At 39.7% G+C, this 26842-nt stretch overlaps 1 protein-coding gene across 1 annotated transcript; it reads right to left on the minus strand.

The window, feature by feature from the left end:
* Positions 1–11423: 11423 nt before the first annotated feature.
* On the minus strand, positions 11424–12135 carry LOC142644077 (uncharacterized). Its single transcript, XM_075818759.1, has 3 exons — positions 11931–12135; positions 11679–11784; positions 11424–11538 (listed from the first exon to the last, which is right to left on the minus strand). Exons 1-3 carry the CDS (start codon positions 12133–12135, stop codon positions 11424–11426), a joined length of 426 nt encoding a protein of 141 aa, XP_075674874.1.
* Positions 12136–26842: the final 14707 nt, after the last annotated feature.

Raw genomic sequence — 26842 nt, forward strand, 5'->3', positions numbered from 1 at the left:
AAGGTAGTGGCTGGGTCTTTTTTTCTTTTTTTTCGAGTGGTGGATTTTGGTTGCCACAATGGAGGGTGATGCTGGTAGTGCTGTGGCGGAGGTGGCTGTGACTGTTGCTGTTGAATTTTGTGGAGGTTATTTTTTATATTATTTTAAAGTATTGTATATATTATTTTAAATGAAGTGGTAAAAAAATAGAAGTTTTGATGTTTAATGTATTGTAAAATGAAGTGTTAAAATCAGTAAAGTAAGTTTTTAAGGTGCTAAATGCTACAGTGAGGTTTAGCATCTAAATTTTTTAGAACTTTTGATAAGAATGCTCTAGATGTTACTGTAGCAGGATTGTATAATTTTTATATTAGTTTTTTCTTTCTCTCCCACTCAGCTATTTCTTTCTTTCTTTCTTTTTTCCCTCTGATTCTCTCTTTCTATCATCCTCAGTTCTCCCTCTCCCACATCTCTCTCTCTCTCTCTCTCTCTCTCTCTCTCTCTCTCTCATTGAAAGCATGCCACCGGAGTTAGGCTGGATTCGGCATGGTCACGGCGTAACGGTATGGTCACGGCATGGCAAGATTGGCGCGTGGCGTGTGGCGTGGTCTCAATGGTGGCCGTGTGGGTTTGGGTCAATGATCAATGGCAGCGACGTGGGGAGGTCTTGATGGTGGGTTAATCTGAGTTTATGGTGTGGGTTGGTCAAGGTTTGTGTGGGTTTGCTTGGTCTGTGTTGATTTGGGTTGTGATTTGGGTTGATCTGGGTATGCGTGGAGGCGTGGAGGCATGGAGACAATGGCGGTGAGGCGTGGAGATTAGCTTCAGATTGGTGTGGGTTGTGGCTCTTTCAAGTCGGCGTGGGTCATGGGTCTCTATGACTTGCTCTCATCTCTCACCCTCTCTCTTTGTGGCGGTGGTTGGGCCTCCACGCTGGTAAGAAGCAGAGGCCGTGGGCTGCGATCCGAACCGTGAGTGATTCTGGGTTTTAATTTTGTGTATGATTTTGTGATTCTGGGTTTTATGATTTTGAGATTATGGGTTTTAATTTTATGATTTTGTGATTCTGGGTTTGTTCATGGTGGCTGGGTTTTATTTTTATGGTGGTGGTCATTTTTTTTTTTTTCCTCTAGTGGTGGCTGGATTTGTTCATGGTGGAGAGAGAGAGAGAGAGAGAGAGAGAGGTTGAGAGAGAGACACAGACAGAGACAGAGAGGGGAGGAAGAGACAGAAATTGGAGAGCGGAGAGATATTGGTTTGCTTATATATGTAAGTATGTAGATATATTATTTAATGTTGTGTATAAGAATATAAAAGTTGGGATGTTGGATATATTGTAAAATGGTATTGTATGATTGATAAAATAGCTTTTAAATATGGTAAAATAGAATAGGATAGCATTCACCACTATGAATGCTCTAATACCTATAGTTCTATAATATAAATAATTTGTTCTACTTTTATTGTTCCATTTTGTGATCTATCAATTATAGTATGTCACGTGATTTTTTTGACATTTTATACTTTAATTATTTTATAAAAAAATTTAAATGAATACAAGGCAAGTTGTGATTGGTAAAATATAAAGTAAAACACAAACATAAGGATAGAATCATAATCTTGCTTTATCTTGGGACTCACCATATAAAACAAATTTTCTTTTTAATGAAAATTAGTGTTTATTTAGTATTAACAAAATATAAATAACGAAAATGCTATAGTTGCTACTAATTTTACTAAAATCTTATAGACTAATGTGATAATGAATTGATCGGAATTAGTAAAACATCAATGCCACAATAAAATTACTACAAATTTTACCACACATATTTACAAGCTAATGAGCCAATCATGAATGGGAATGGTGCCAAATCAAGATTATAATAAATAAATCTCTTAATTATTATTATCATTTTTTGAAAAAAAATTAATATATCAGTTTGTAAAATTTATGTAGTACAATTTATAATAGTTGTGTGATTGTGTCATCATTTAAAATAAACTAGCTTGTAACCTCATGCATATGCATAGATACACTTAAAGATATACAATAAGATGCATAATATAATTCATATATATATATATATATATATATATATATATATAATTTAAACACTATTTATAGTCATTTTTATATTTTGTTAACTATTTAAAAAATTTTGTAAGGATATTATTAGGTATAAATTGTAAATTGTCTATTTTTTTTTAATTATTGTGAAGCACTTTTTTTTTTTTTTTTTTACGATTTATTTATTCTAAGCTCTTTGATTTTTGTACTTAATAACTCACTTGGATGAATATTTATGATGCCATCCCACGTTTGATTCTAAAATTTAAAAATAAAACTCTTTAAAAATAAATAATATAGGACACATGACGCAAAATTAGAACTCTAATTTGAAATTCTAATTTGAGTTTCTCTCAACTTCACCTATTATATATATATATATATATATATATATATATATATATATATATTCCTTTCACCAATCAATAAAAAAAAAGGACACAAAATAATTATTTCATATTGTGAGAGTCTATTTCTTTGACGATGTTCAGGCCCAAGTTTAAGCAAAGACACCAAGCCCTCTTGTTGTAGTTTGAAGGGACTGGGCTTGGTTCACCGCAGCTAAATGGGCTATTTACAAAACCAAGTGGTGCACAGGGCAAGACTCCTGCAATACGTACACACTAACAAGCGAGAATATGTGTTGAGCAACAAGAAAACAGCAAAGGAAGACAAGATTATAACAATAAAACGCAGAGTGATTGTTCGGGATCCTTAAATCAATAAGACCTAATCCATTAATTTTTCTTAGTTATGGATTACAAATGCGACCACTAAGACATAATAAAAGGTCCAAACAAGCTCAAAAATTACAAACTTAGATGACTATTTAAGCCTCTAAGACTTGCAAAGTTTGAATCCTTTTAAATCCAAGTATGTATTGTAGTGGCTGTTTCTGGGATACCGGGAGATATTCCCCTATTTTCCTTGAGTTTTACAGAGTTTTCTCTCAATGATTCTATATGATTTCTTTACTGCTGAATGCTCCTTAACGTTGGCTGCTCTCCCCCTTTTGTAGTGTCACATTAGGGTTTCGGGGTACCATTGTTTCTTCCCCCTTGGCCCCTTGGGTACTAGAGCCCCCTGTTCATCTCAGCTCTTCTGGCGACTGCTCCATTCCTTATTTTCCATAGCTTCCTTCTTTTGATGTTTTTTTCTTTGAAAGTGTCTTGCTGACTTTCTATTTTGAGACACTTTTGCCTTCCAAGTCCCCTTTTTGTCTGTCTTCTCTTTTCAAGCTCAACCCCTTTTAGCCACCCCTTCCTTTTATCATTTTTTCCAGTAAGTGAAGTCTTCTTCTGGAAAAACCGAAGGTTTCCCTAGCCATTTCCTTTCGTGGGTTTCTTATTCTGGGTTCTCCAGACACCGACTTCCTACCCCTGAGTCGTTGCTTTCCAGATCTTTGGGCCTTGCGTTGTATTACTAGTTGCTTCGAGAAGAAGGCCCATCTGTTTCTTGTTCCTAGGACCTTCTGAACTGTCTTAATCCTCCTTTAGCTGTGCTGTGCATCCAAGGGTCCCAGGCAATCCCCATGGTGTCCTTCCCTAGCTCCTTTTCTTTCTCTGGTCTTGGCGGGCTGAATTCTTTTCTTTCCCCTTTCTGTTTTCCTATGGGCTCCTTGCTGCCTTTTGGGCCTCAGGTTCATCATCCCTCTTTCCTTTGTAACCCCAATCTTTCTCTTCCTTTCCAATTTTTTTATTTCCCACGGATTGGCCCAATGTACCACCTCCTTAGGCCTTTTACCATGCTTTCTGTATACATTTTAGACCTCAACATTTAGCCCCCCGAGCTCGTGGGTTGCCTGCAGCCCACGCGTGAGTAATGTGGAGTTTGAGTTCCCATGGGGTTTTCCTCTTTGTTCTTTCAGAGTCCCGACTTCCTCGACCTTGGAGTACCCTGGTCTTCTTAGCACGTTGTAACTCTCTTCCTCTTCATACGGGAAGTGGCAGTTAACTTCTCCTTCTTCTCTTTTTTTTTTTTCTTTTTTTTATTATTATTTTTTTTTCAGAAGAGTGGGAAAGAAACCCCCCCCCACTTTTCTCGTTTCCTATAACTCCCATTAATAACTGCCAATAAACTTTCTTCCTTGAAATTAAATTTGGCAACTGGCGCGTCTTTCCTTATATTGTCTTCCGTAACTGCCTTTGATACCATTATTGCGATTGCTTCATACATATATATTTGACTTTTTTTTTTATTCTCAAGCTTATCTCTTTCTTCTTAGCTAACTGTTGCCTTCCCCTCTTTCTCCTTTTACATCCCTGTGCTCTTCATTCTTCAACCTCTCTATTCCCAGCACGCCCCCTGTTACGATGGCTTCCTCTTCATCTCGAAAAAGGAGAGAGTGCACCCCCAGCCCCTCTAAAGGTGAGGGCTCCTCTAGCTCTGCTCAGGACGCATCACAAGGAGTTATAGAGTGTCTGGCCTTCCCTTTACGGGAGCCACAGTACACTCCTAGCCTGTTCTTCCCTGGGGGGCCTCATGGTGAGGCCTCTCCATCTTCTCATGCCTGGGTGTTCTCTGGTGAGGCCAGTTTTGCTAGTTCTGCTCAGGTACCAGACCCAAGAGATATTTTAGAACTTCAAATTTGGCAGGGATCTCGCGAGGCGGTCCCTATCTTCTTCAATTTTGTCCCTAGGAAGATCTCTAGTTGGCCCATTTGGGTAGACAAAGAACTTTCTGATGGTGAGTTCGTGGATTGCCTAGAGCGTGCCGGGATCCTGAAGGCAATGGCAATTTCCAGGAACCTCGAAGGTTTTAGAGATCCTAAGGGTCTCAGGCACCTGGTACGCCGTTAGTGTCCTTCCTTTCATACCTTTTTCTTCTCAGTTGGTGAGCTTACGATTACTTTGGAGGATGTGGTCAACAACTTCCTCCTTCCAATGTTTGGAGATGATAATTTTTTTACCATCAATCTTTCTAACGAGGATCTCGAGGTGGAAGATGGGTTATATGCTCATTTTGGTGGTCGTGGTGCCTCTCCTGGCGGGAAGCCGGCTAGAATGGGTAAATGGGTGATGAATCTTTCATGGGAGAAAGACAAGGAAATTAGGCGAGCTAGGTTCCTGGCGCTCTGGCTCAGTAAGTTCCTATTTAGTGAGTTCCCCAGATACGGGGTTAAATATGCTTTCTTCCCTTTGGCGATCAGGATGGCCTAGGGTGTTCGATATCTTCTAGCTCCCATGTTTTTGGGTCATGTCTATACTCAATTGGAACTGCTCCATGGAGACGAAGTTGAAGGTGACTCTTGCTATGTGATCACCTCGTCCTTCCCCTGTGCCATCCTCCAGGTATTTATGTGGGACCGTTCTTTAGTTACTTTAGCTAAATGTAGGAATTTGAAATTTGTAAAGGATAAATTCGAGGGATCCCCTGATGTAGTGAAAGGTCTATGCGGTAGTTCCACTAATAGTCACCCCATCGTCTTTCGCTAGGCTAGTTTGAAAGGCGGTGGTCTTAATTTGGTCGAACTATTTTTTGATCAGGCAGGGCACTTGAAGTGGCGATCTCCCCAGGAGTATGACCACGGGTTTGCTTGTGACTCTGTGTTAGCTTCTTTTCTTAACTCTCCAGGGAACACTTTTGATTTGCGTCCTGGTGATGAGACCAGCCTAGCCTACTTGGCCTGTATTAGCCCTTCATGGCTTCTGGTGCCCTCCTCAAGTGGCCCCAGGTATACCCACTATTTAGCGCATCGGATGCTCCAGCAATTTGGCTTTGACCAAGATATCCCTCCTATGTTTAAGAATGTAGTACCTTCTCTCCCTTCTCTGGATCTGTACCTGAGACCTCAGGCTTTCTTGTATTGGTCGCGTAGAAGTCCTCAATTTGTGGTGCCCAACTCTTAGAGGGGAGTCTTTGCCTGTGGTGGTTTCGTTGGATATTAGAGAAGAGTACAGGAGTCCTTTGTTGATTATGTGGGCTTTGGCAAAATTGGGAGAGTGCCCAGCCCCACTATCCTTTCTGCTCCGTCCTCTAATTGGCACTTGTCCCTCCCTACTGCTGGCATCGTTTCTGCTCCTGTAAGTAGCAAGACAGGTTTCACGGAATGGCGTGCTTCCAGGGGTGGTTGGGTGTGCTATGCTCAGAATTTTTCGGAAGAGTGGCCAGGATGTGACCTTGTAGTTGGTGCTTCCTATGGAGTGCCAATTAAAAGAGGGGCAGTAGAGGCGATTGGGGCTGCTACTCCCGTAAGTAAGGGCAAAGAGAAAAAGATTAGGCAAGAGAAAGTTAAGCAAGCTGAACTTGAAGAAGGTGTTGAATGTGTTAGGACAAGCCATGAAACCAAGAAAAGAAAAACTGCGAAGTCCCAGAAACAGCTGGTAATTTTTGAGGAACCCGAGAGAATGAGCTCCCTTGCAGTGGGAAAAGAAGTTGGGCGTTCTTTAGCCCCTAAGTCTCGAGTAAAGACTAAGGTAGAGTTCTCTCTCTCAGGTTCCTGTGAGTTCTCCAATCCAAGGTTCTTTGGGATCTTGTGATCTTGTACCCCAATCTCCTCTAGAACCCTCTGGGCGTACCCGTAGTAAACAAAAGACCACTGGAGGTTCTGTAAAGAGAGAGAGAGAGAGAGAAGGGCAAGGTCTTTTTCCTTCTTCTCTCTTTTTTTATTTTGGTAGTTTGTCCTTGCTGTTGCAACGCCTTTCTTTCTCTTTTAACTGATGCTTGGCCATTTTTTTCTCCCTGCAGTCCAAGCGCAAGTCAGACCCCAGGAAAGGTAGGAGTCAATCATCTGGTGACGACGTGGTGCGTCCCTCTTCGTGCCTTTCTCTCTTTCTTCTTCTTTTTTCTTTTATTTCATATTGTGTACTTATACCCGTATTTGTAGATGGAAGTGTCCCCTCCCGTGACGGGCAGGACTTTGGAAGAAGTAGTGGTTACCGCTTCTTCTGTTGATTTTCCAAGCATGGAAGAGGAAGCTCCTGGTGGTGGTGCAGCTGAGGAAGCTGGGCAGCCAACACAGGGTGTCCCATCCGCTCCTTCTTCCATTCCTTTGGCTATCCAGGATCCTGAAACCCCTCAGCCCCTGGCTTCCCAAGACCCCCAGCCTGGGCAGACTTCTAGTCCAAACAAAACTGTGTTGCCTGATACTACGTTAAGTAAGGAACCCTCAAGGGGCGCGTCTCCATCCGTTCAAACAGGTAAGCCCCCATTCTCCTTTTATAAGACGATTGACCCTGTTTATATATATATATATATATATATATATATATATATATATATATATATATATATATATATATATATATATATATATTTATATATATTCGACTTCCCTACTTCTCTTCTCTTTGTTAGGTCACACTAGATCTGCCCTTGAGGCTACTCCTTCTTTGGAATCAGAAGGTTTTGAAGGTGCATGTTGATCCCATTTACTGTGTCATCTTTCCTTCTCTTCTTCGGCGCCCTTCTTTTGCCTCTTTCTCTTATGGCAAAGCCCCCAACTTCCCTTCCTTCTTTTAGCGACTTTGCTAAGGTTTCCTCACCCTTTTTTCAATGCGTTGCGTGTTCCTTTATAGAGTCCTCCAAGGAATCAGAAGAGCCGAAAGGGGGAGTTCCACCACAGGAAACTGACACAGGTACTCTGCCTTCTCTCCTTTTTTGCACATCTCTCATTTTCTTTTTATGCCTCTTTCTTTCTTGGCTCCATTCTTCTTGCTAAATCATGCCTGTTCTTGCAGGCGTTGGCATAGGTGCTGGGGGTTCTCAATCCATGGTTCCTGAGGCGGTCGCGGGAACTGCTCAGATTGCTGACTCTCAGGCCGGGATCCCTCAAATTGTCCAAAGGATTGAGAGTTCTCCAGCGCTTGTGAGTGGAGACGTATCGATGGGGGAAGCTTTAGAAGCTGTTGTTTCAGATCCTGCCTCGGGGCTTCCGGCCTTCAAGGCCCGCTTCAATTTCCTGGAGTTCAACAACCTTCTTGCAAGCCATTTTCATCGTTTTGGGGCTTCCTATGGCAACTTCCTGCGTTTCTCTGTGCTTGTGGAGGGTGTGCCGTTGCTGGAGGGGCTGCTCAAAGTTCATGGAGACTTCACCAGTGGCTTTAGGGGAGGCATGTTTTTGGGTAACATTCTAATGGAGCTGCTGTGGGCTGTGCTGATCTCCCTAAAGAATTCTTCCCTTGACTCCTTATCTGAAGAAAAGCTCTTGGAATGGAGAGGAGTGGTGCAGGATCTTTTAGAGGCCAAGTTTAATCTATCCTTCCTGCTGATTCAACTTTGTTCATTGGTCTATATGCTATTCCAAAGGCGGGTTTCCAGGAGTATAGATGCTGAGATTGTTGCTACCAAGGAGGCTCTAGCTCGTGCTCACAAGGTCCTGCAGGATTTGAAGGCTAAAAGGCAAAGGGTTCAGCCTCCTCCAGTTGTCCCTACCATTTCTATAGATGTTTCTTTGCTGACTGGCCTCCTCCCTTAGCTCTTCACTCCTTTCAGCCAGTTTAAATACATCTTTCTTTCTTTTTTGGCTGTATAAGATTTGCCTATCTTAGACACTGTTTCTGGCTTCTTTTTTTTCCTTTTTTTTTTTTTTTTTTGACATGGACTCTGCATCTGTATTGCCTCTTTTGGACTGCTTTTATATAGGCTTGTTTCTTTTCCCCTTTTTTTTTTTGCATATTGTTTTGTTGTTTCTCCTTTTTTGTACATATATTGAGTCCTGGGCCATGGTTCCTGCGGGTCTTACCGTAGGGGCTGGACCAGGTACCCTGGTGGTTACTTTACTACTCAAGTGCTGAATTAGGTACCTTGGGTTCCCCCTTCTTTTCTTTTGGGGAAGTCCCAAATCATGGACCAGGCAGGTCTTCTTTTGCTAAATACTGGGCTAGGTACCCCGGGTACTTATTATATATATTTTTTTTACCCGTGGTCCTAGGCCATGTACTTTTGGACTGATTGTGATGTGGGTCCTGGATCGTATGCCAGAGTTTTTGCATCGGTCCCAAGTACCCTCCGTGTTTGGATTTTTACAGTATTTATTCTGACCATAGTTTTTTTTAAAGGAAATAGACAAAAGGCCTCATTGAATTAAAACATGGTTGTTCATTTTGAAGAACACATAACAGTTGTCAACATAGTAACAAACCCAGAGTGTTTGTTTCCTTTTTTTTTTTAAGGGTTCTTGGATAATGCTACTTAAACAAAATTCATGATAAGTAAAAGGGAAAGACAAAAAAATACTTGGCGGATAGGGAAAAAAAAAAGGAAAAGAGGCCCCGATGTGCTAAGAGCTTGTTTTCCTATGCATATTACTATTTCAGCCACTTCCATTTATGGGTTCTATCAGGACTGTTCCATCTTCCTTCGTGAGGTAGTAATACCCATTATCATGGGCTTCTCTAATGATGTAAGGTCCTTCCCATTTTGGGGCAAATTTGGAGGGTCCAGGGAGGTTTCTTCTTACATGTTCTACTGTCCTCAGTACCAACTGCCATTCAGTGAAGGCCCTTGGGTGTACTGCCTGTGCGTATGCCCTAGTCATTCTTTGCTGGTACCTTTGGCTCTTCCTCCTAGCCAGTTCTCTTTCTTCCTCTACCCCATCCAAATCTACCAGTCTCTTTTCATTGCTTATGTCCTCAGTGTCCTCCTGGTTTTCTTCAAGTACTACTCTTGGTGTAGGGATGACTAACTCCACAGGACTGATGGCTTCTGTCCCATAGACTAGGGAGAATGGTGAGAATCCCATGGCTGTTTTTACGGAGCTTCTACATGCCCAGAGTACATTTGTCAAGTGGTCACTCCATTTTCCACCATACTCAGGCTTCATCTTTTTAAGGATTTTCAATATCACCCTATTAGTTGCCTCGGCCTGGCCATTTTCCTGTGGGTAATATGGTGTAGACCTTCCATGTTTGACGCAGTATGCCTCAGTCAGGCTCTTCATGTCATTGTTTATGAACGGGGTTCCATTGTCGCTGATTAGTCTTCTGGGGATCCCGAACCTTGTAATGATATGTTCTCGAATGAAGTTTGCTACAGCTGCTCCCGTGGCTTTTTTCAAAGGGATAGCTTTTACCCACTTTGTAAAGTACTCAGTGGCTGTCAGGATCCATATGTAACCATTGGAAGGAGGGTTTATAGGCCCTATGAGGTTAAGCCCCCAAGTGTGGAAAGGCCATGGCGTTGTCATGTCCAGTAGTACATTTGGGTGAGTATGAATTGCATCTCCGAATATTTGGCAAGCATGGCAAGTCTTGACTAGTTCCTCGGAGTCCCTTTTCATTGTTGGCCAATAATACCCTAATAGTAGCAGCTGCTTGTGAAGTCTTCTTTTTCCTGGGTGACTCCCACAATCTCCGGAATACTTCTCTAACTACTTCTCTGGCTTCCTTTGGCCCTAGGCATCTTAGGGGGTCCCCATTGTACCCCTTCTTGAACAAGATCTCATTTTGTAAGAAGTACCCGACCACGAGTTTCTTGAGCCGGTGGGCTAAAGTCCTGTCAGTTGGTAGGATCCCTTGAGCCAAGTACTCCATAAGTGGAGTCCTCCAATCTTCCATGACAAAAACGGCGTAGCTTTCCTCCTTGTCTATCGAAAGTTGACATTTTTTGCACTTCTCCTGTATAGTTGCTGCCTCTTTGCTCATGCTAGGCCAATAGTACCCCATGCGCTGCATTCTTCTGTATAGACTAATCTTTTCTGCAACCCCACAGGCTTGGCTATGCAGCTCTTCTAATCTCAGCCTCTCTTCCTTTTCATTGATACACCTAGATAGGATCCCTCTGGGTAGTCTCTTGTATAGTTCACCTTCTATCATAGTGTAGTCTTTTAGCTCTTTGATACTCCCCTCATATCCTGACCCTTTTATTTTTTCTTTGATCTCTTTTCTCCAGTCTTGCTGCTCTAGTTCCTCGGAAAACATCCTTCGGAGGACTTCTATGATGGAGTGCTCTTGCTTACTTACCCTTATCAAGGTGTTTTTTCCTTTAACAGACATTTGGGACCCCAAGGTGGCTAGTGCATCGGCAAACCTATTTTCACTCCTCTAGGTGTACTCGATGCTGAAGGTTTGGGATTCTTGTTCCAGCCTTTGCGCCCAGGTCCTACAGGCTACCAAACTTTGTTCCCTTAATGCAAAGTCACCCTTTACTTGAGAGACCACAAGATTGGAGTGTCCTAAAACCCTCATGTGCTTTACTCCTATAACAAGTGCTATGGTCAGCCCCGTTAGATACGCCTCATATTCAGCGGCGTTGTTTGAGCAGGAGAACCCTAGTTTGAAAGATAAGGGTAGGGTATCCTCGTCTTCACAATTTAATACAATTCTTAGTCCATTTGAGGTTGTCGTTGCTGACCTATCAAACCTCATCGTCCATTTCGTCCATTGGGAGTTCTATCATTGCCACCTCCCTAAGGATTTCTTCACTTAGCGAACATTCCTCACTTTGGGGGAACTGGGTTAGCAGGTCGGCTATGGCTTGGCTTTTGACAGCCCTGGAAATCCTGATACCTATGTCGTATTGAGAGAGTAAAACCAACCATTGCGCTATCCTTCCTGTCAACAAGGGCTAATGGAGAAGTGCCCATATAAGGTGAGACTTAGTCACCAAAATGATCTAATAGGCCGAGAAATATCGTTTCAGCCTTTGGGACGCGTAGATAACCACTAGGCAGGCCTTCTCTATCTTGGGGTACCTGGTCTCAGCATCCTTAAGTATCCTACTCACGTAATAAATGGGTTGCTCATTCCCGTCATCATCTTCTTGCGCTAGTAGGGCTCCCATAGCTTTGGAGTTTGATGCTAAGTACAGCAACAGGGGCCACCCACACACTGGTGCTTAAAGGGTGGGAAGGCAGTTCATGATCTGTTGGATCCTCCAGAAGGCTTCCTATTGCTTAGCTCCCCAAGTAAACTCAGTCATCTTTTCAACAGTTTAGACAAGGCACTTGTGACCGAAGCTAATCCTGGCACAAACTTTTTGATGTAGGAGACCCTCCCCAGGAAGCTTTTGAGCTCCTTTGCAGTTGTAGGCCTCTTCATTGTGGCAATTGCCATGGCCTTTGCTGGATCCACACTTATGCCTTTATGGTGTAGCAAGAACCCAAGGAATTTCCCAGCAGACACCCCGAAGGCATACTTCATGGGGTTCATGCGTAGTTTGTATTTCCTACACCTCTCAAAAACTTGTTCAAGTACCTGGAGGTGCCCTGCCCTTGTTTTTTATTTCACCACGATATCATCCACATAATCTTCCATCTCTTTGTGCATCATGTCATGGAAGATGGCTGTCATGGTTCGCTGGTATGTGGCCCTTGCATTTTTGAGGCCAAAGGGCATCATAGTGTAAGAAAAATTCCCAATTAGGGATCTAAAAGCTGTCTTTTCTGCATCCTTGGCGGCCATGCGAATTTGATTGTATCCACTATACCCATCCATAAACGAGAACATAAAACTTCCCGCGGCCGAGTCCACAAGGAGATCAATATTGGGCAGAGGGAACTCATCTTTTGGGCATGCCTTATTTAGGTTGCCGAAGTCCACACAGCAACAGATTTGGCCATTCTTTTTCTTCACGGGTACTATGTTGGAAAGCCACTTAGAATGTTGAATGGGCTTGATGAACCCAGCTGCTAGTAGTTTCTTGACTTCTTGGGTTATCTAAGCTTCCACATCAGTGTGAAAGACCCTCACTGGCTGGACCACTAGCTTAACCCCCGGATCCATATTGAGAGCATGGACCACCAATTCTGGATCTAGACCGGGCATTTCGTTGTAAGTCCATGCAAACACATCCATATACCTCTGGCGTAGGGCTATTAACTGCTCCTTTTCGTGCTTTGTTAGCTGGCTGCTGATGAAAACAGATTTCTAGGATCCCAGCTTAGTTCCCAAGTTTATTTTTGTTAACTCCTCTTTAGGCTAAATTTGGGCCTCATGAACTGGTTCCTTGGGGATTTCTTCTTGGGCGACCATACAATCTGGTGGTCTGCGACCCTCCTGCATAGCGCATTCAGGCCCCACGCATCTTCACAAACGGTAAATTACCCTTCCCCCGGGTTCTCACACTACCACACATTTCCGGGATCCCGAGGAGCTGGGCTCCCTCTTTTGTCTCTTTCTCTCCAAAAGGTCTCTCAGATCATGTGTACTTCCCCCTTCTTCTTCTTCCAAGACAAGTAATCCTAGGGATCCTGGCATGGGACTCTCGTCATCTGGTTCCAATTCATCATAGAACATGGTCTCCACAAAGTTCACCTCCCCTTGGCTAAAAGGATTATGATTGGTAGGAATCCTCACAGGCTTCCCATTCAATCTTCCTTTAACACATTGGTGGTACGTGGAAGGATAAGGCGGTGCTTGTGGAGTCATGGGTGTCCTAGCAGTACATGGTAGGACACTTTTGAATTAATCATGTGGAATCTTGTCAGGGCCACTATTGGTCCTACCCTTAGAGCCAACTGGATATATCCTTCTGTTGATTCTGCTGATCCCCCAAATCCTGTTATCTCCATGGGGGCTCCTAGGATCTTTCTACCCATGAGGCCCACAGCTTCCAAGGTGCTCAGGGCGATGAGGTTAAGCGACGCCCCTGTGTCCACTAATGCTCTTCTGACTTGGACACCATTTATAGTGGCAATTAGGTAGAGAGGTCTGCGATGGTCTGGATGTTCAACCTCCATGTCTTCATCAGTGAAGGTTATTGCATTGGTTGTTTCCAAGTAAGCTCGACTAGCATGGGACTCTGCTGTGAAACACTCCATTCTTGAACCTGCTACTATGCTCATGAGGGACTCTGTGGCCACCTTTCTGGCTTCCGGTCCAAATCCTAGTTGATTAAACAGTGATCTGAACTTGGGGTTTTTTTGGAGAGTTTTGACCATGCTTGGGTGGAAGGATCCTTCAGACTCTTTTGCTTTTGCTGGGTTCCCATGGATCACTACAGCCACTACCCCCTTTTTCTTTGTGATTGGGTAGAGGGTTCCTTTGCACCTCTGGTTCCTTTTGAGTGAGTTCCAGGGTTCCCTTCCTTAGTTTCTTGTGAAAAAGTCTACGGAAGGTCCAGCAATCTTTGGTGGAATGCTTGACATAATTATGAATTCTACAAAATAAGGGGTTCTTCCTCTCTTCTTCAGTTGGTGGCCTAGACATGGTAAATGGCCTGACCACCCCATCTCCAATCCACTTATCCAAGACCTGGTCCAATTCTTCCATGGTACATTGGATTACCGAAGGTTCCTCAAATACCTTCTCGTTAGGCTTCTTCCTTTTTTCTCCCACTGATGCTGTCATGGCCTGACGTACTGGCACCCTCTTTGTCCTCATAATCTGTGCTGTTCTTCTAGTTCTCTGTAGTAAGTCGGCGAACTGAGTTATGTATAAATTTTTGAGATTGAGTCTGTAATCAAAGAGCATGTTGGATATGCAGGTTTCCACGAGCTCCTTTTCTTCGTGGTCTCCGTAGCAATCTAGAGATACGTCTTCGAATCTCTTGATGAACTGGATAGGATCTTCCCCTGGCCTTTGCCGTACCATTTGAAGGCTTTGGAAGGTGACCTCGTCTTTTCCTGAGTAATACTTCGCGCAGAACCTCTCCATCATTTCGTTTCAGGTTCTAATGGACCCAGGCTTCAGTGTGGTGTACCACGTGTATGCTCTGTCTACTAGTGATTTAGCAAACTCCCTTAGGCATAGCTCCCGATCTCCTGCATAGGGGCCCATAGTGTGTATAAACCTGCTCACATATTCCACAGCGCTTCCATTCCTTCCATCAAAAGGATGGAACTTCGGAGGTTCATATCCTTTGGGATATGGCTTGCCGAGGAGCTTTGGCGGGAATGGGGGATCCCAAGAAAATTTCTTAGGAATCCTCGAGAGCTTTTCCCTTTCCTGCTCCAATAGGGCACTAACATCTGCCAACGTCAGGTACTAGGGGTTAGCTCCCCCTCCCACTGCTGACCCTCTTTCTGACTAGGCCCTGTCCTGGTTGACCACAGGGGGAACATTATCCCTGATTTCCTGTGTCCTGCCCTCTTTAAGGAGGCAAATCTCCTGCTACAAATCCTTCAGCATTTCCGTCATTCAAGCCATGGGGTCTGGCTCCTGTCCTGCGTGCCTTTGTCCTAATACAACCTCTTGTTCTACTAGGGGCACCTCGTTCCTTTGCCTTGAGGCAACCTCGTTTTCTCCTACGGGTTCAGATGCTGCAGGTGGTACATTGGTACCCTTGCTGTTCCTTGCTCTTGGAGCCATGCTTGTGAAGGGATTGCTTCTTTCCTCTCCTTTTCCCAGTCCCCAACGGAGTCACCAAAATGTGAGAGTCTATTTTTTTGATGGTGTCCAAGCCCAAGTTTAAGCAAGGACACCGAGCCCTCTTGTTGTAGTTTGAAGGGACTGGGCTTGGTTCACCACAGCTAAATGGGCTGTTTACAAAACAAAGTGGTGCATAAGGCAAGACTCCTGCAACACATACACACTAACAAGCGAGAATATGTGTTGAGCAACAAGAAAACTGCAAAGGAAGACAAGATAATAACAATAAAACGCAGAGTGATTGTTCGGGATCCTTAAATCAATAAGAACTAATCCATTAATTTTTCTTAGTTATGGATTACAAATGCGACCACTAAGACATAATACAAGGTCCAAACAAGCTCAAAAATTCAGACTTAGATGACTATTTAAGCCTCTAAGACTTGCAAAGTTTGAATCCTTTTGAATCTAAGTATGTACTGTAGTGGCTGTTTCTGGGATACCGGGAGATATTCCCCTGTTTTCCTTGAGTTTTACAGAGTTTTCTCTCAATGATTTTATATGATTTCTTTACTGCTGAATTCCCTTTAACGTTGGCTGCTCTCCCCCTTTTATAGTGTCACATTAGGATTTTGGGGTACCATTGATTCTTCCCCCTTGGCCCCCTGGGTACTAGAGCCCCATGTTCATCTCAGCTCTTCTGACGACTGCTCCATTCCTTATTTTCCATAGTTTCCTTCTTTTGATATTTTTTTCTTTGAAAGTGTCTTGTTGACTTTCTATTCTGAGACACTTTTGCCTTCCAAGTCCCCTTTTTGTCTGTCTTCTCTTTTCAAGCTCAACCCCTTTTAGCCACCCCTTCCTTTTGTCATTTTTCCCAATAAGTGAAGTCTTCTTCTGGAAAAACCGAAGGTTTCTCTAGCCCTTTCGTTGAAGTCTAAAATGTACACAGAAAGCATGGTAAAAGACCCAAAGAGGTGGTACATTGGGCCAATTTGTGGGAAATAAAAAAATTGGAAAGGAAGAGAAAGATTGGGGTTACAAAGGAAAGAGGGATGATGGACCTGAGGCCCAAAAGGGAGCAAGGAGCCTATAGGAAAACAGAAAGGGGAAAGAAAAGAATTCAGCCCACCAAGACCAAAAACAGAAAAGGAGCTGAGAAAGGACACCGGGGGGATTGCCTGGGACCCTTGGATGTACAGAATGGCTAAAGGAGGATTAAGACAGTTCAGAAGGTCCCAAGAACAAGAAACAGATGGGCTTTCTTCTCGAAGCAACTAGTAATACAATGCAAGGCCCAAAGATTTGGAAAGCAATGGCTCAGGGGTAGGAAGTCGGTGTCTCGAGAACCCAGAATAAGAAACCCACGAAAGGAAATGGCTAGGGAAACCTTCGGTTTTCCCAAAAGAAGACTTCACTTACTGGGAAAAATGACAAAAGGAAGGGGCGGCTAAAAGAGGTTGAGCTTGAAAAGAGAAGACTGACAAAAAGGGGACTTGGAAGGCAAAGTGTCTTAGAATAGAAAGTCAGCAAGACACTTTCAAAGAAAAAAACACCAAAAGAAGGAAGTTATGAAAACTAAGGAATGGGGCAATCATCAGAAGAGCTGAGATGAACAAGGGGCTCTAGTACCCAAAGGGCCAAGGGGGAAGAATCAATGGTACCCCGAAACCCTAATGTGACACTATAAAAGAAGGAGAGTAGCCAACGTTAAGGGGCATTCAGCAGTAAAGAAATCATATAGAATCATTGAAAGAAAACTCTGTAAAACTCAAGGAAAACAGGGGAATATCTCCCAGTATTCCAAAAACAGCCACTACAGTACATACTTGGATTCAAAAGGATTCAAACTTTGTAAGTCTTATAGGCTTAAATAGTCATCTAAGTTTGAATTTTTGAGCTTGTTTGGACCTTGTATTATGACTTAGTGGTCGCATTTGTAATCCATAACTAAGAAAAATTAATGGATTAGTTCTTATTGATTTACGGATCCCGAACAATCACTCTACGTTTTATTGTTATAATCTTGTCTTCCTTTGCTGTTTTCTTGTTGCTCAACACATAGTTTTGCTTGTTAGTGTGTACGTATTGCAGGAGTCTTACCTTATGCACCACTTGGTTTTGTAAACAGCCCATTTAGCTGCGGTGAACTAAGCCTAGTCCCTTTAAACTACAACAAGAGGGCTCATTGAAAGAAAACTCTGTAAAACTCAAGGAAAACAGGGGAATATCTCCCAGTATTCCAAAAACAGCCACTACAGTACATACTTGGATTCAAAAGGATTCAAACTTTGTAAGTCTTATAGGCTTAAATAGTCATCTAAGTCTGAATTTTTGAGCTTGTTTGGACCTTGTATTATGACTTAGTGGTCGCATTTGTAATCCATAACTAAGAAAAATTAATGGATTAGTTCTTATTGATTTACGGATCCCGAACAATCACTCTACGTTTTATTGTTATAATCTTGTCTTCCTTTGCTGTTTTCTTGTTGCTCAACACATAGTTTTGCTTGTTAGTGTGTACGTATTGCAGGAGTCTTACCTTATGCACCACTTGGTTTTGTAAACAGCCCATTTAGCTGCGGTAAACCAAGCCTAGTCCCTTTAAACTACAACAAGAGGGCTCGGTGTCCTTGCTTAAACTTGGGCCTGGACACTGTCAAAAAAATAGACTCTCACACATATTTACAAATGTCAGTATGTTTTTCATTTAAAAATGTTATGTTTGATTTGATAGGCTATCATCTCTAATAAAAGCTATTGTCTAAGTTATATGTTTAATAATTTTTAGGCTAAATTACAAATTAATTTTGCTTGAAATTCAATTTAATCCTATAACTTACTTTCATACCATTCAATCCTTAAAGTTTCAATTTTATTTAATTTAGGCATTTTGTTCCTTTTCCATCAAAACTGCCGTGAGTAACCTAAAATGATTGTAGTTTTGATTTTTTTTTTTTTTTAAATGTTTTTTCAAGTAAAAAGATGAAAAATTAATAAATTTTAATTGTCAAAAAAAAAAAAAAAAAAAAAAACTATTTTGATGAATCGTTTGATGAAGAGGGAGAAAGAAGAAAATTCGTTTTATGAAGAAAATTTTCTGTACAATTTGATTGCTCGTTTATGACCTTAACGCAATCAAAACATACCCAAATACATAGAAAGCACAACAAATCCAACTATTGGGCCTTACCCAGACACCTATTCTATACCCAAAAATACAGCTAAGCCATTGTTCAAAGGCCTACTTTGTATAATACCCATTAGAGGCGATTGATGACCCAAGCTGATTTTGGGCCACAGAGAGACTACATCTCTTGCGGAACCTCTTGATCGAAATTGGAATTGGTTTATTATTATTATTTGAAAAAAAAAAATCTTTTTCTATATTTTTTATTAGTTACTTAAATTTTTAAAAATTTAAAAATCTGAAGAAAAGCAGAATTCGAAGAGTGAACAACAATTCCTTAACAAAAGGAGACGAGTGATTAAATTGGACAAAAATGAAATTCATAAAACTAAATTGGACAAAAGTGAAGTTAGGGTCTAAATTAAATTTTAAGTAAAGTTAGGAGTGCAATTTGTAATTTTTCCTAATGTTCATTATGAATTAAATCCTATAAAAACCAATATTAGGAAATAAAAATTAAGAAATTAGAGTTTTAATTAAAGAGACAAAAATACGATATTGTTACCTTTCATAAATATAATATAATATAATAGGACCTCAATTTTGTATTAATTTATTCTCTTTCATAAAAAATTATTATATAAACAATAATAAAGTATGAAGATGATTAGTGTAAGTGCACAATTGTACCTGGTCCAATCACTAGGTGGACTCAAGGCCAAAGGGCCTTATACAATAAAAATTTGTAAAGTTTGGGCTTGAAACCTAGACTGTGGATGTTGGAAAAAGGAATCTAGCCGTTATCCGCGTGTTTAATAGTTGAGAATAGCAAAGAATCTCTCCTCGGACATAAGCCGAGGACAACTTGTGTTGTCTTTCTTTCTTTTAAGAACAATATTACAAATACAGTTCCAATATCCGATCCCTCTTTCCTTCTGCCCTCCTCTCTTTTTTATATCTCTCTTCTTCTCTTGTATCCATCTTCTTCTTCCTTCTTTCTTCCACATGTATTATCAATCTCTTCCTCAGATACTTGTCACATCCAACACCTTCTTTAAACCTCCTAATACCAACTGGAAAGCTGAACCTCACTGCTCAGAGGTCATTTCCCCATTAATGTGGCCAGGGAGTTAGGTGCAGAGTCTTTAATGTGATGGTAGCAGCTTTTTCTCCTCTAATATTTCTCACACGTTCTTCATTCCAACCACTGCGTGGATCACGCCTTTACCCAATAGATCTTCCGGAATTCTGTCTCTAAACCCCTTGGTATATCCCATGACCTTTACTGGGCCCGTCCGAAGAAGGACTCTTCCTCGGACGACTCATCTACCTCTCGTAGTGTGCACTGGCTTGTGGGCTTCACAAGCTCTGCTTGGACAAACTTACACCACCAAATCAGGCCTAAGGCCCAAATAAATATTTTATCTACTTTACCCCCACAATTAGATAATAAACTTAATAGTGTTATATTTTTTTAAGCTAAACTAAAAAGTTTTTTAAGTACAAAAATGTTCGTGGTATTGTTTTTAAATTATTACAATTAGAATTTTATAAAAAATTTATATTAACCAAAATAACAAAAATTTACATATGTAAGCTGCATTTGGTATTTGTTTAACTACCAAAAAATCATTCTATTTGTAAGTTGAATTTCTACTTTGAAACTCTCAATTATTTATGTAAATAACCCTAACAGATATATGCAATATAGACTATATAGCGAATATATTAACTTTTGTAGTTTTCTTACGCTAAAATATACTAGTATTATAACTTTTAAATTTCAAATTGGTGTCATATATATTCACATGCATATGAGTAATTGAATAAGTCATTTATAAATTTTACTCCTCTCGAATTAAATTATGTTTTTTTTTTTTTTGGTTATAAAGAAGTTTCATAGATTAAATAAAGCAGATAATTTAGTAGATAGCCTCCCATAAAACATGCCAAAATTTTACATAAATTAATAATATAAGAATGTCCACAGGCGGACTATCATAAACAACAAAATCTTAAGTCAAGTGTAGTCCTTTAAGGCAAATTTGTTAAAACACTGGTTTGCCTCACGGAAGTCCCACCTTCACTTGCAGGAATTGGCTGAGGAGGTTCATGCAATCCATGATGAGAGTTGCATGATATATATTACTACTAAAGTTATTAGAAACCCAATAAAAAACTATTCTTGTATCAGTCTCAAACTCAACTGCAACTAATAAGTTCGGATTAATACACATCAAAACCATCCCTTATGCCCAAAGTTTGGCATCTCTTGCTCTATTTGAGCTGAGTAAAATGTATCCCGTAAATCTATTTTGAAGCACACTATAAGCGGTTCATTATGGATTTCAATTTATCTTGGGGTCAGTTAAATTGTAAAATAGTGTGCAAATTAGTAAACAGAAAAATGTGAATGTTGGCCACGAGCTAGCAAAAGTAAACTTTCTGAAAAATTCAAGATATTATAATCATATGAAATTTGTCCCCATATATTTCAATACTGACACTCTAATTTTCATGCCTAAGTCAGTTGGTTTGGTTGTGTGGGAAGGCCATTGATAGTGATTTTTTTTTTTTTGGACCAAGCTATTCTTGTTTGGATATTTTTAAAATTAGTAAAGGGAAAGGGAGGAATTAGCCATTTCTCTTGCTTAGATGTTTTAAAAATTATGATGGAAAGAATAGGAAATGATTTAAATAGACAAATTTACCCTTATTTGAAAATGGACTTGCAACATTGGTCTATGATTAATTTGTTAGATTAAATAATTATTTAATCAATATTCTCATTCCATCAAATACCACTAAAAAAAGCATAAAACTACTATTAACTATTATAAAATAATTTTTATTACCTCAAAAAAAATTATAATAAAAATAAAGATGTATACTTTATTTTTATAATAATAAAAATTATTATAATAATAAAAATAAAAATCATAAACCTACTCGCAATCCTCTTCACTCCCCTCCCATCCAAAACAACCCAATTCCAAGTCCTTCCTCACTCACCGCCTCAACTCGGCCCCGACTCAGACTCAGGTTCTACTCCTCCAAGTACGACTCGTCTCGTCCTCGTCCTTGTGGCGTCTAACGATTCCAGGCACTAAGCTCCCAGCCGGAGCTGTGCGACCCGCCAGACCAGTCCCCTAGGCCCCACCGTCCTTCGCGCCATACAAATTCTCGATCTTAACTGCGGCGGAGCAGCTCAGATTCTTTGTCTTGATCTTCGTGTTGTGAGCAGAGTTGGAGCCTCCACCCGCGTTGGCGGCATCGAGGCGAGCTGTGGTGAAGGTGCGAATGGAGGAGTCGTCTTCTTCAGAGTCTTCGGTGTTTGCAGCTTCGGGGGCTTCCTCATCGGAATCGTCTTTGGAGTCAGTGAAATAGTGAGATTCAATTTTTTTTATTCACCTTAAATTTTATCAGGAAACAAACAAAGATTAGTTATATAATCGGTTTGTAATTTTGATAAATTAGAAAGGGTAAATTGGGGAATTCATTTGGTCAATAATTTATCTACTCTACTCTCCCTCTAAATCTCTCTAATTTGGGGGAATTAAAAATGAGGGGTTAGAGGTAGTTGAAACCCCTCCAAACCCCTTCCCCTCCTTCCTTAAAAAACTTCCAAACAAGGTAATTGAATTACTCTCCCTCCCTTAACTCTACTCCTCCTCCTTTTTTGAACTTCCAAATAGGCCATTACTTTTGTTTGGTTTTTCTAATGTTGCCTTATTACGTACCAAATTTCATTGTGTATACAATTATTTTTGTATTTAATTTTATCGAGTCGTATTGCACATGAGATTAGAGGGTCAAGTGGGAAAAGGGGAATTTTGGTCAAGCAAATATGGGCATATCAAATGAATATTTTACGCAAAAGTACAACTCTTAAAAATCAATTAAATAGAGTTTTGCAAGAAACTCGCTAGTAATTTGGTCAAGCGAAAATCATATCATGAGAGAAAGTTGTTACTTTCCTTCCTTGCAATTCCTATCTAATTATCTATCTTATATTTCTCACAATACCCACGAAAATACACTAAGAATTCTTAGATTGAAGAATGAGAGAGCAATTCATTTTCTTTAAGAGAAAAACCGATTTTAGTCTCTAACTTCATCCTTTCTAAATGACATATCCTTAGAAAGTAGACCTAATTAAGCCACACACTAGAGATACCTTCAATGATCTTTATTAAATCTTGGTGTTGGGAAAAACTGGAGCAATTCCAAAATCTTCAAGAGACCTTGAAATGGCTAAGGAGAATTAGTCCTGCGATTGGTGACTCAACTTGCAAAAATGAAAGCTTGTAAGGAGAAAGGATTGGTGCAATTGGTTGCTAGAAGGAGCAAAGAGTTCAAACTTTGGATCAAGGGGACCAATTTTGTACCGGATGTCATTTCGGTTTAATTAGGGGAACAAAATATTTCGATATTGGTTGGTACCAGTGTACCGTATCGGGATTATAACTATTATTATTATTATTATTATATGGACATACTTGATTATTTATTTATAATTACTTATAAAATTTGTATAAGAATCCTTAAATTTATAATAGCATATTTCTCTAAATTAATTGCTTATTTTTAATATAATTATTTCTTTCTCAAATATCACCCATTAATAAAATAATAGTAATAAAGCCAATAACCTCACGTACTAGATTGTAATAATAATGAAAAGATAAAAAGATGATATTAATTATATAAAATACACATAAAATTTCTAATCAAATGTGAGTGGCAACCAACCTAAGGGTGTTTTTGGTAGAGTGGATTTTAGGGGGGGAGGGGGGGGGGGAAGAAAAAAAAAAAAAAAAAAAAAAAAGAAGAAGAAGAAGGAGAGAATGAAAATGGAACACTTTTTGGAGGGTGTTTAGTTGGAAGGGTGAGAGGAGAAAATGAAGGTGTTTTCTTACTAAGCCCATCAAAAAGTTTTCTTCCCAAAATAGAAATAAAACTTGGTGGAAAAAAATCTAATGGTTGAATGACAAAAATGCCCATGTGCAAGTTGCACATGAGCTTCTACGTTGCTCTCTTCTTTTTTGTTGTTTTTGTTTTTGTTTTTTTTGTTTTTTTTTTTCAATTCCAATTATAACAAGTGAAAATTTTTTGTTCTCATTTTTTTTCCTTTGCTTTCCACTGGGCGTTGTAGGTTGCCTCTTTTTTCTTTTTTTTCTTTTTTGGTTGGCCTTGGCCATGACAATGTTTGTTATGTTTTTCTTCTTCTTTTTTTTTTTTTTTTTTTTGGTTTAGACATGATTTTTTTTTTAATAATAAATTTGGGTGATTGTATTTTTCTTGGTTGTTTGTCATTTTTTTTTGTTTTAATTGGGCGTCATTTTAAACAAGGGTATATAAGTAAATTTATATAAACTCACTTTTCCATCCTTCCACTTTTCACTCCTAACCAAGCAAAAAGAAGAGAAATTAAAATTTTTTCTATCTTCCCACTATTCCATTCCCCTACCATTTTCTATCCTTCTACTTTCCCACCCCTCCAATCAAATAGACCCTAAAAGTCTAAGTATATTTGAAATTTGAAACTTGAAATTTGTTTCACACTTTAATGAGTTCACATGGGGTGTTAGAACTCATGCAAAACAATTAAACAAGAGCCACACACACAACTAAAACAAAAGGAACAAGAAGAGAGGTTCAGTCTCAGTCAAAACTAATGAAGAAGAAGAAGCAGAAGAAGAAAAAGAAGAAGAAAGAGAAGCGATTGGACAAAACGGAAGGAGGAAGGCTGGGGGAAACGGCTGACAACGTGGGAAAACAACCAATGAGGATGGCAATGTGAGCTTTTTGCTGCTAAATTTTCCCATTTTCTTCAAGTTTTTAGTACCACCCGATTTTCATCTTTCAACCAAGATATCCAATATTCAGCGTTATGTTTGGTATAGTCCGGTAAGGACCGGTATTTTAAGCGGTACAAATCAAGGGTGTTTTTGTGCCAGTTCACCTGTTGATACGATAAATTCTGGCCATACCGCTTGGTACGGTATGAAATTGACTCCCTTGCTTTGGATACATCAACATTACTTAGCTTGGAGAGTTTTGTAAGTGTAATGTATCACAACTATTCTCACTAGTGGATTGGTTGGTGCCATAAGCCCCATAAAGCTTTTTACTTATTGTGAGTTTTCTCTTCATAAACACATCTTCGTGTCAAAATATGTGTGTTTGTGAGGTTTGATGTTGTTTGTTTTGTAAATCCATGCATTGAATCAAATGGGTAATATTTAATTGGGCTTAATTATGTAATTAACCTTAAAATTGGTAATTAGCAATAATTTGTGGTGTAAAACTGTTTTGTTTTCCCAATTCTTTTTATTAAAAAAAGAGTGTTACTTTCTCAACCACTTTTTTTTTTTGTTTTTCTTAAATAATGACTTCAATGTTGTTTTGGTATTCATTTTTTAGTATTGAGTCTCATTGTACTCTTGGCTGTTTAAGTAATTGATGAAAACATATACCTTACTAGCAAATGCATAAACCCTAAATCTAGATGATAGAAACTTTTGGCATTTAAATTAAAATTATATTGTATCAAAAAAATAAATATTATAAAACATGTTATGCATTTTTCCAAGTTTTATTGTCTAAAATTTGATTAAATTAGGTGTACGTTATATTACAATAATGTTATTGGACAAATTGAATGTGAATGATTTGAAAATTATTGTTTGTAATTACAATAATTTTAGCTAGTCTTTCTATAAGTGTAATCTTTATTCTACAACCCACCTGCTCCAAGCTTTGCTATTAGGCTCAAAAGCAAGTTATGTTGTAATAAGCATAAAGCCCCAAATGTCATCTTGAACGCTTGTAAGATTAATTGCATTGTTGTAGACTAGACTCTTATGTTTAATTGAATGAAGTTTCAGGTTTAAAGAAAATAAAGATTTGAAAATTTTATTGAAAAAACAACCCTATAGCAGGCAAGCCGTGTGCTGCACTATAATCATGGGCTAAAAAGAAAAGTATCCAATGGCTTTTAACAGTTTCTTATATAAAATTGATAGGCAAAAAACTTTGATTTCTGTCCACACTTTTTGTCAGATCTTTTTATTCAATAAAGTTTTTTTTTTTTTTTTTGGGATGAACAGAAAACTTTATTGAGAGAAAAGAGTAAAGACAACTACAAGGCCCTGCAGGACTCCTCCAAAATAATGGAAGAGACACAATGGACCATTACCAAGAACAAAAAGGCCAAAATAATTACAAGCTGGAGACCATTTTCCTAAAGAGTGAGTTTTTGTATTACAAATCCTACGCGCCTAATTCACAAAAACTTTATAAAAAACAGTCAAAAGATTCCTCAAATCAGAGCACAAAGACCTGATCCTCCAAGGGGGAGGGGGGTCTCGGCCAAGTCATTGTGAAGCTGCACATAAGATTGGGAGGCTGACTCCACTACGATGCACCCATTACCCATGGCGGGAGCTAAGGAGTGGACCCATTTAATGGCCTCTACTTTGGCCTGGAGAGGGAGGGTAGTCTTCACTTTCATAGTACCGATACCAACTCTCCTCTCTAGTCTCTTGCCACCGCAACTATAGCGGAGAAGCAGGGCCCCATAGCAGTATCAACGTTAATTTTAAATGACAAACCTAGGGGAGGGATCCAAGTCTGAGCAGAGGAAGGAACTTGTTGTCTTGGGGTATAAAGTTGGAAGCCAAACAAAAAATAATGATTATAGTGTGTGTGAATAGGCTTTTGTTATTTCTTTGCACATTAGAATTTTATTCGTACCAATTTGAAATTTATGAATTTCTTTAATATGGATTATCCGTTTGTCAATCATCAAGTTGTACAGTATATACAGGAGTACACAAAATAATGACTTCCAGGCTATTTCAATTAGAGGTGTCAAATGGGTGGGTTTGGATTGGGTATAATTGGGTTGGGTTATATAAAACTCATTTACTCATTAAAATTCATTTAACTAATTCATTCTAATCCAAATCCAACTCAACCCGATTATTATGAGTAAACCCCAACTTACCCAATTACTCAATTATCAAAATTACTAAAATGTCATTAAAGTGAAATCCCTAACACTTTCTTGGAGTCCCTTTTCCACACTCTCTAGTCTCCATTCTTAGGATTAAAAAATTCCACATCAGCAATTATATCAAAAATCCAAATAAAAAAAATATTTTCTTTTCTTTTCTATTTTCTCTCATTTTCTTGGCAACCAAATAGTGCAACAAATACAATGTAATATCATTTCAAGCTCAAAACTTTCTTGGAATTTCGAAAGCAACTGTCCGTCACCGCCGACGACGCCGCCGCCGTTCTGGAGGACGATTCGTCGATTGAGGTCGTGGAGAGGTCGTTTATGAATGGTGCGTTTTCTAGGACGGCATTGACGGTGGATTCGACGGCGGGAACGGTTGCCGGGTTGTTCTCTGGTATTGAGGTCGCAGCGAGGACGACGTTGCCTGTGAGGGGACGCGCTGTTGTGAATTT

The sequence above is a fragment of the Castanea sativa genome, chromosome 7 (genome assembly GCF_040712315.1).
Source record: "Castanea sativa cultivar Marrone di Chiusa Pesio chromosome 7, ASM4071231v1".
Lineage (NCBI taxonomy): Eukaryota > Viridiplantae > Streptophyta > Magnoliopsida > Fagales > Fagaceae > Castanea > Castanea sativa.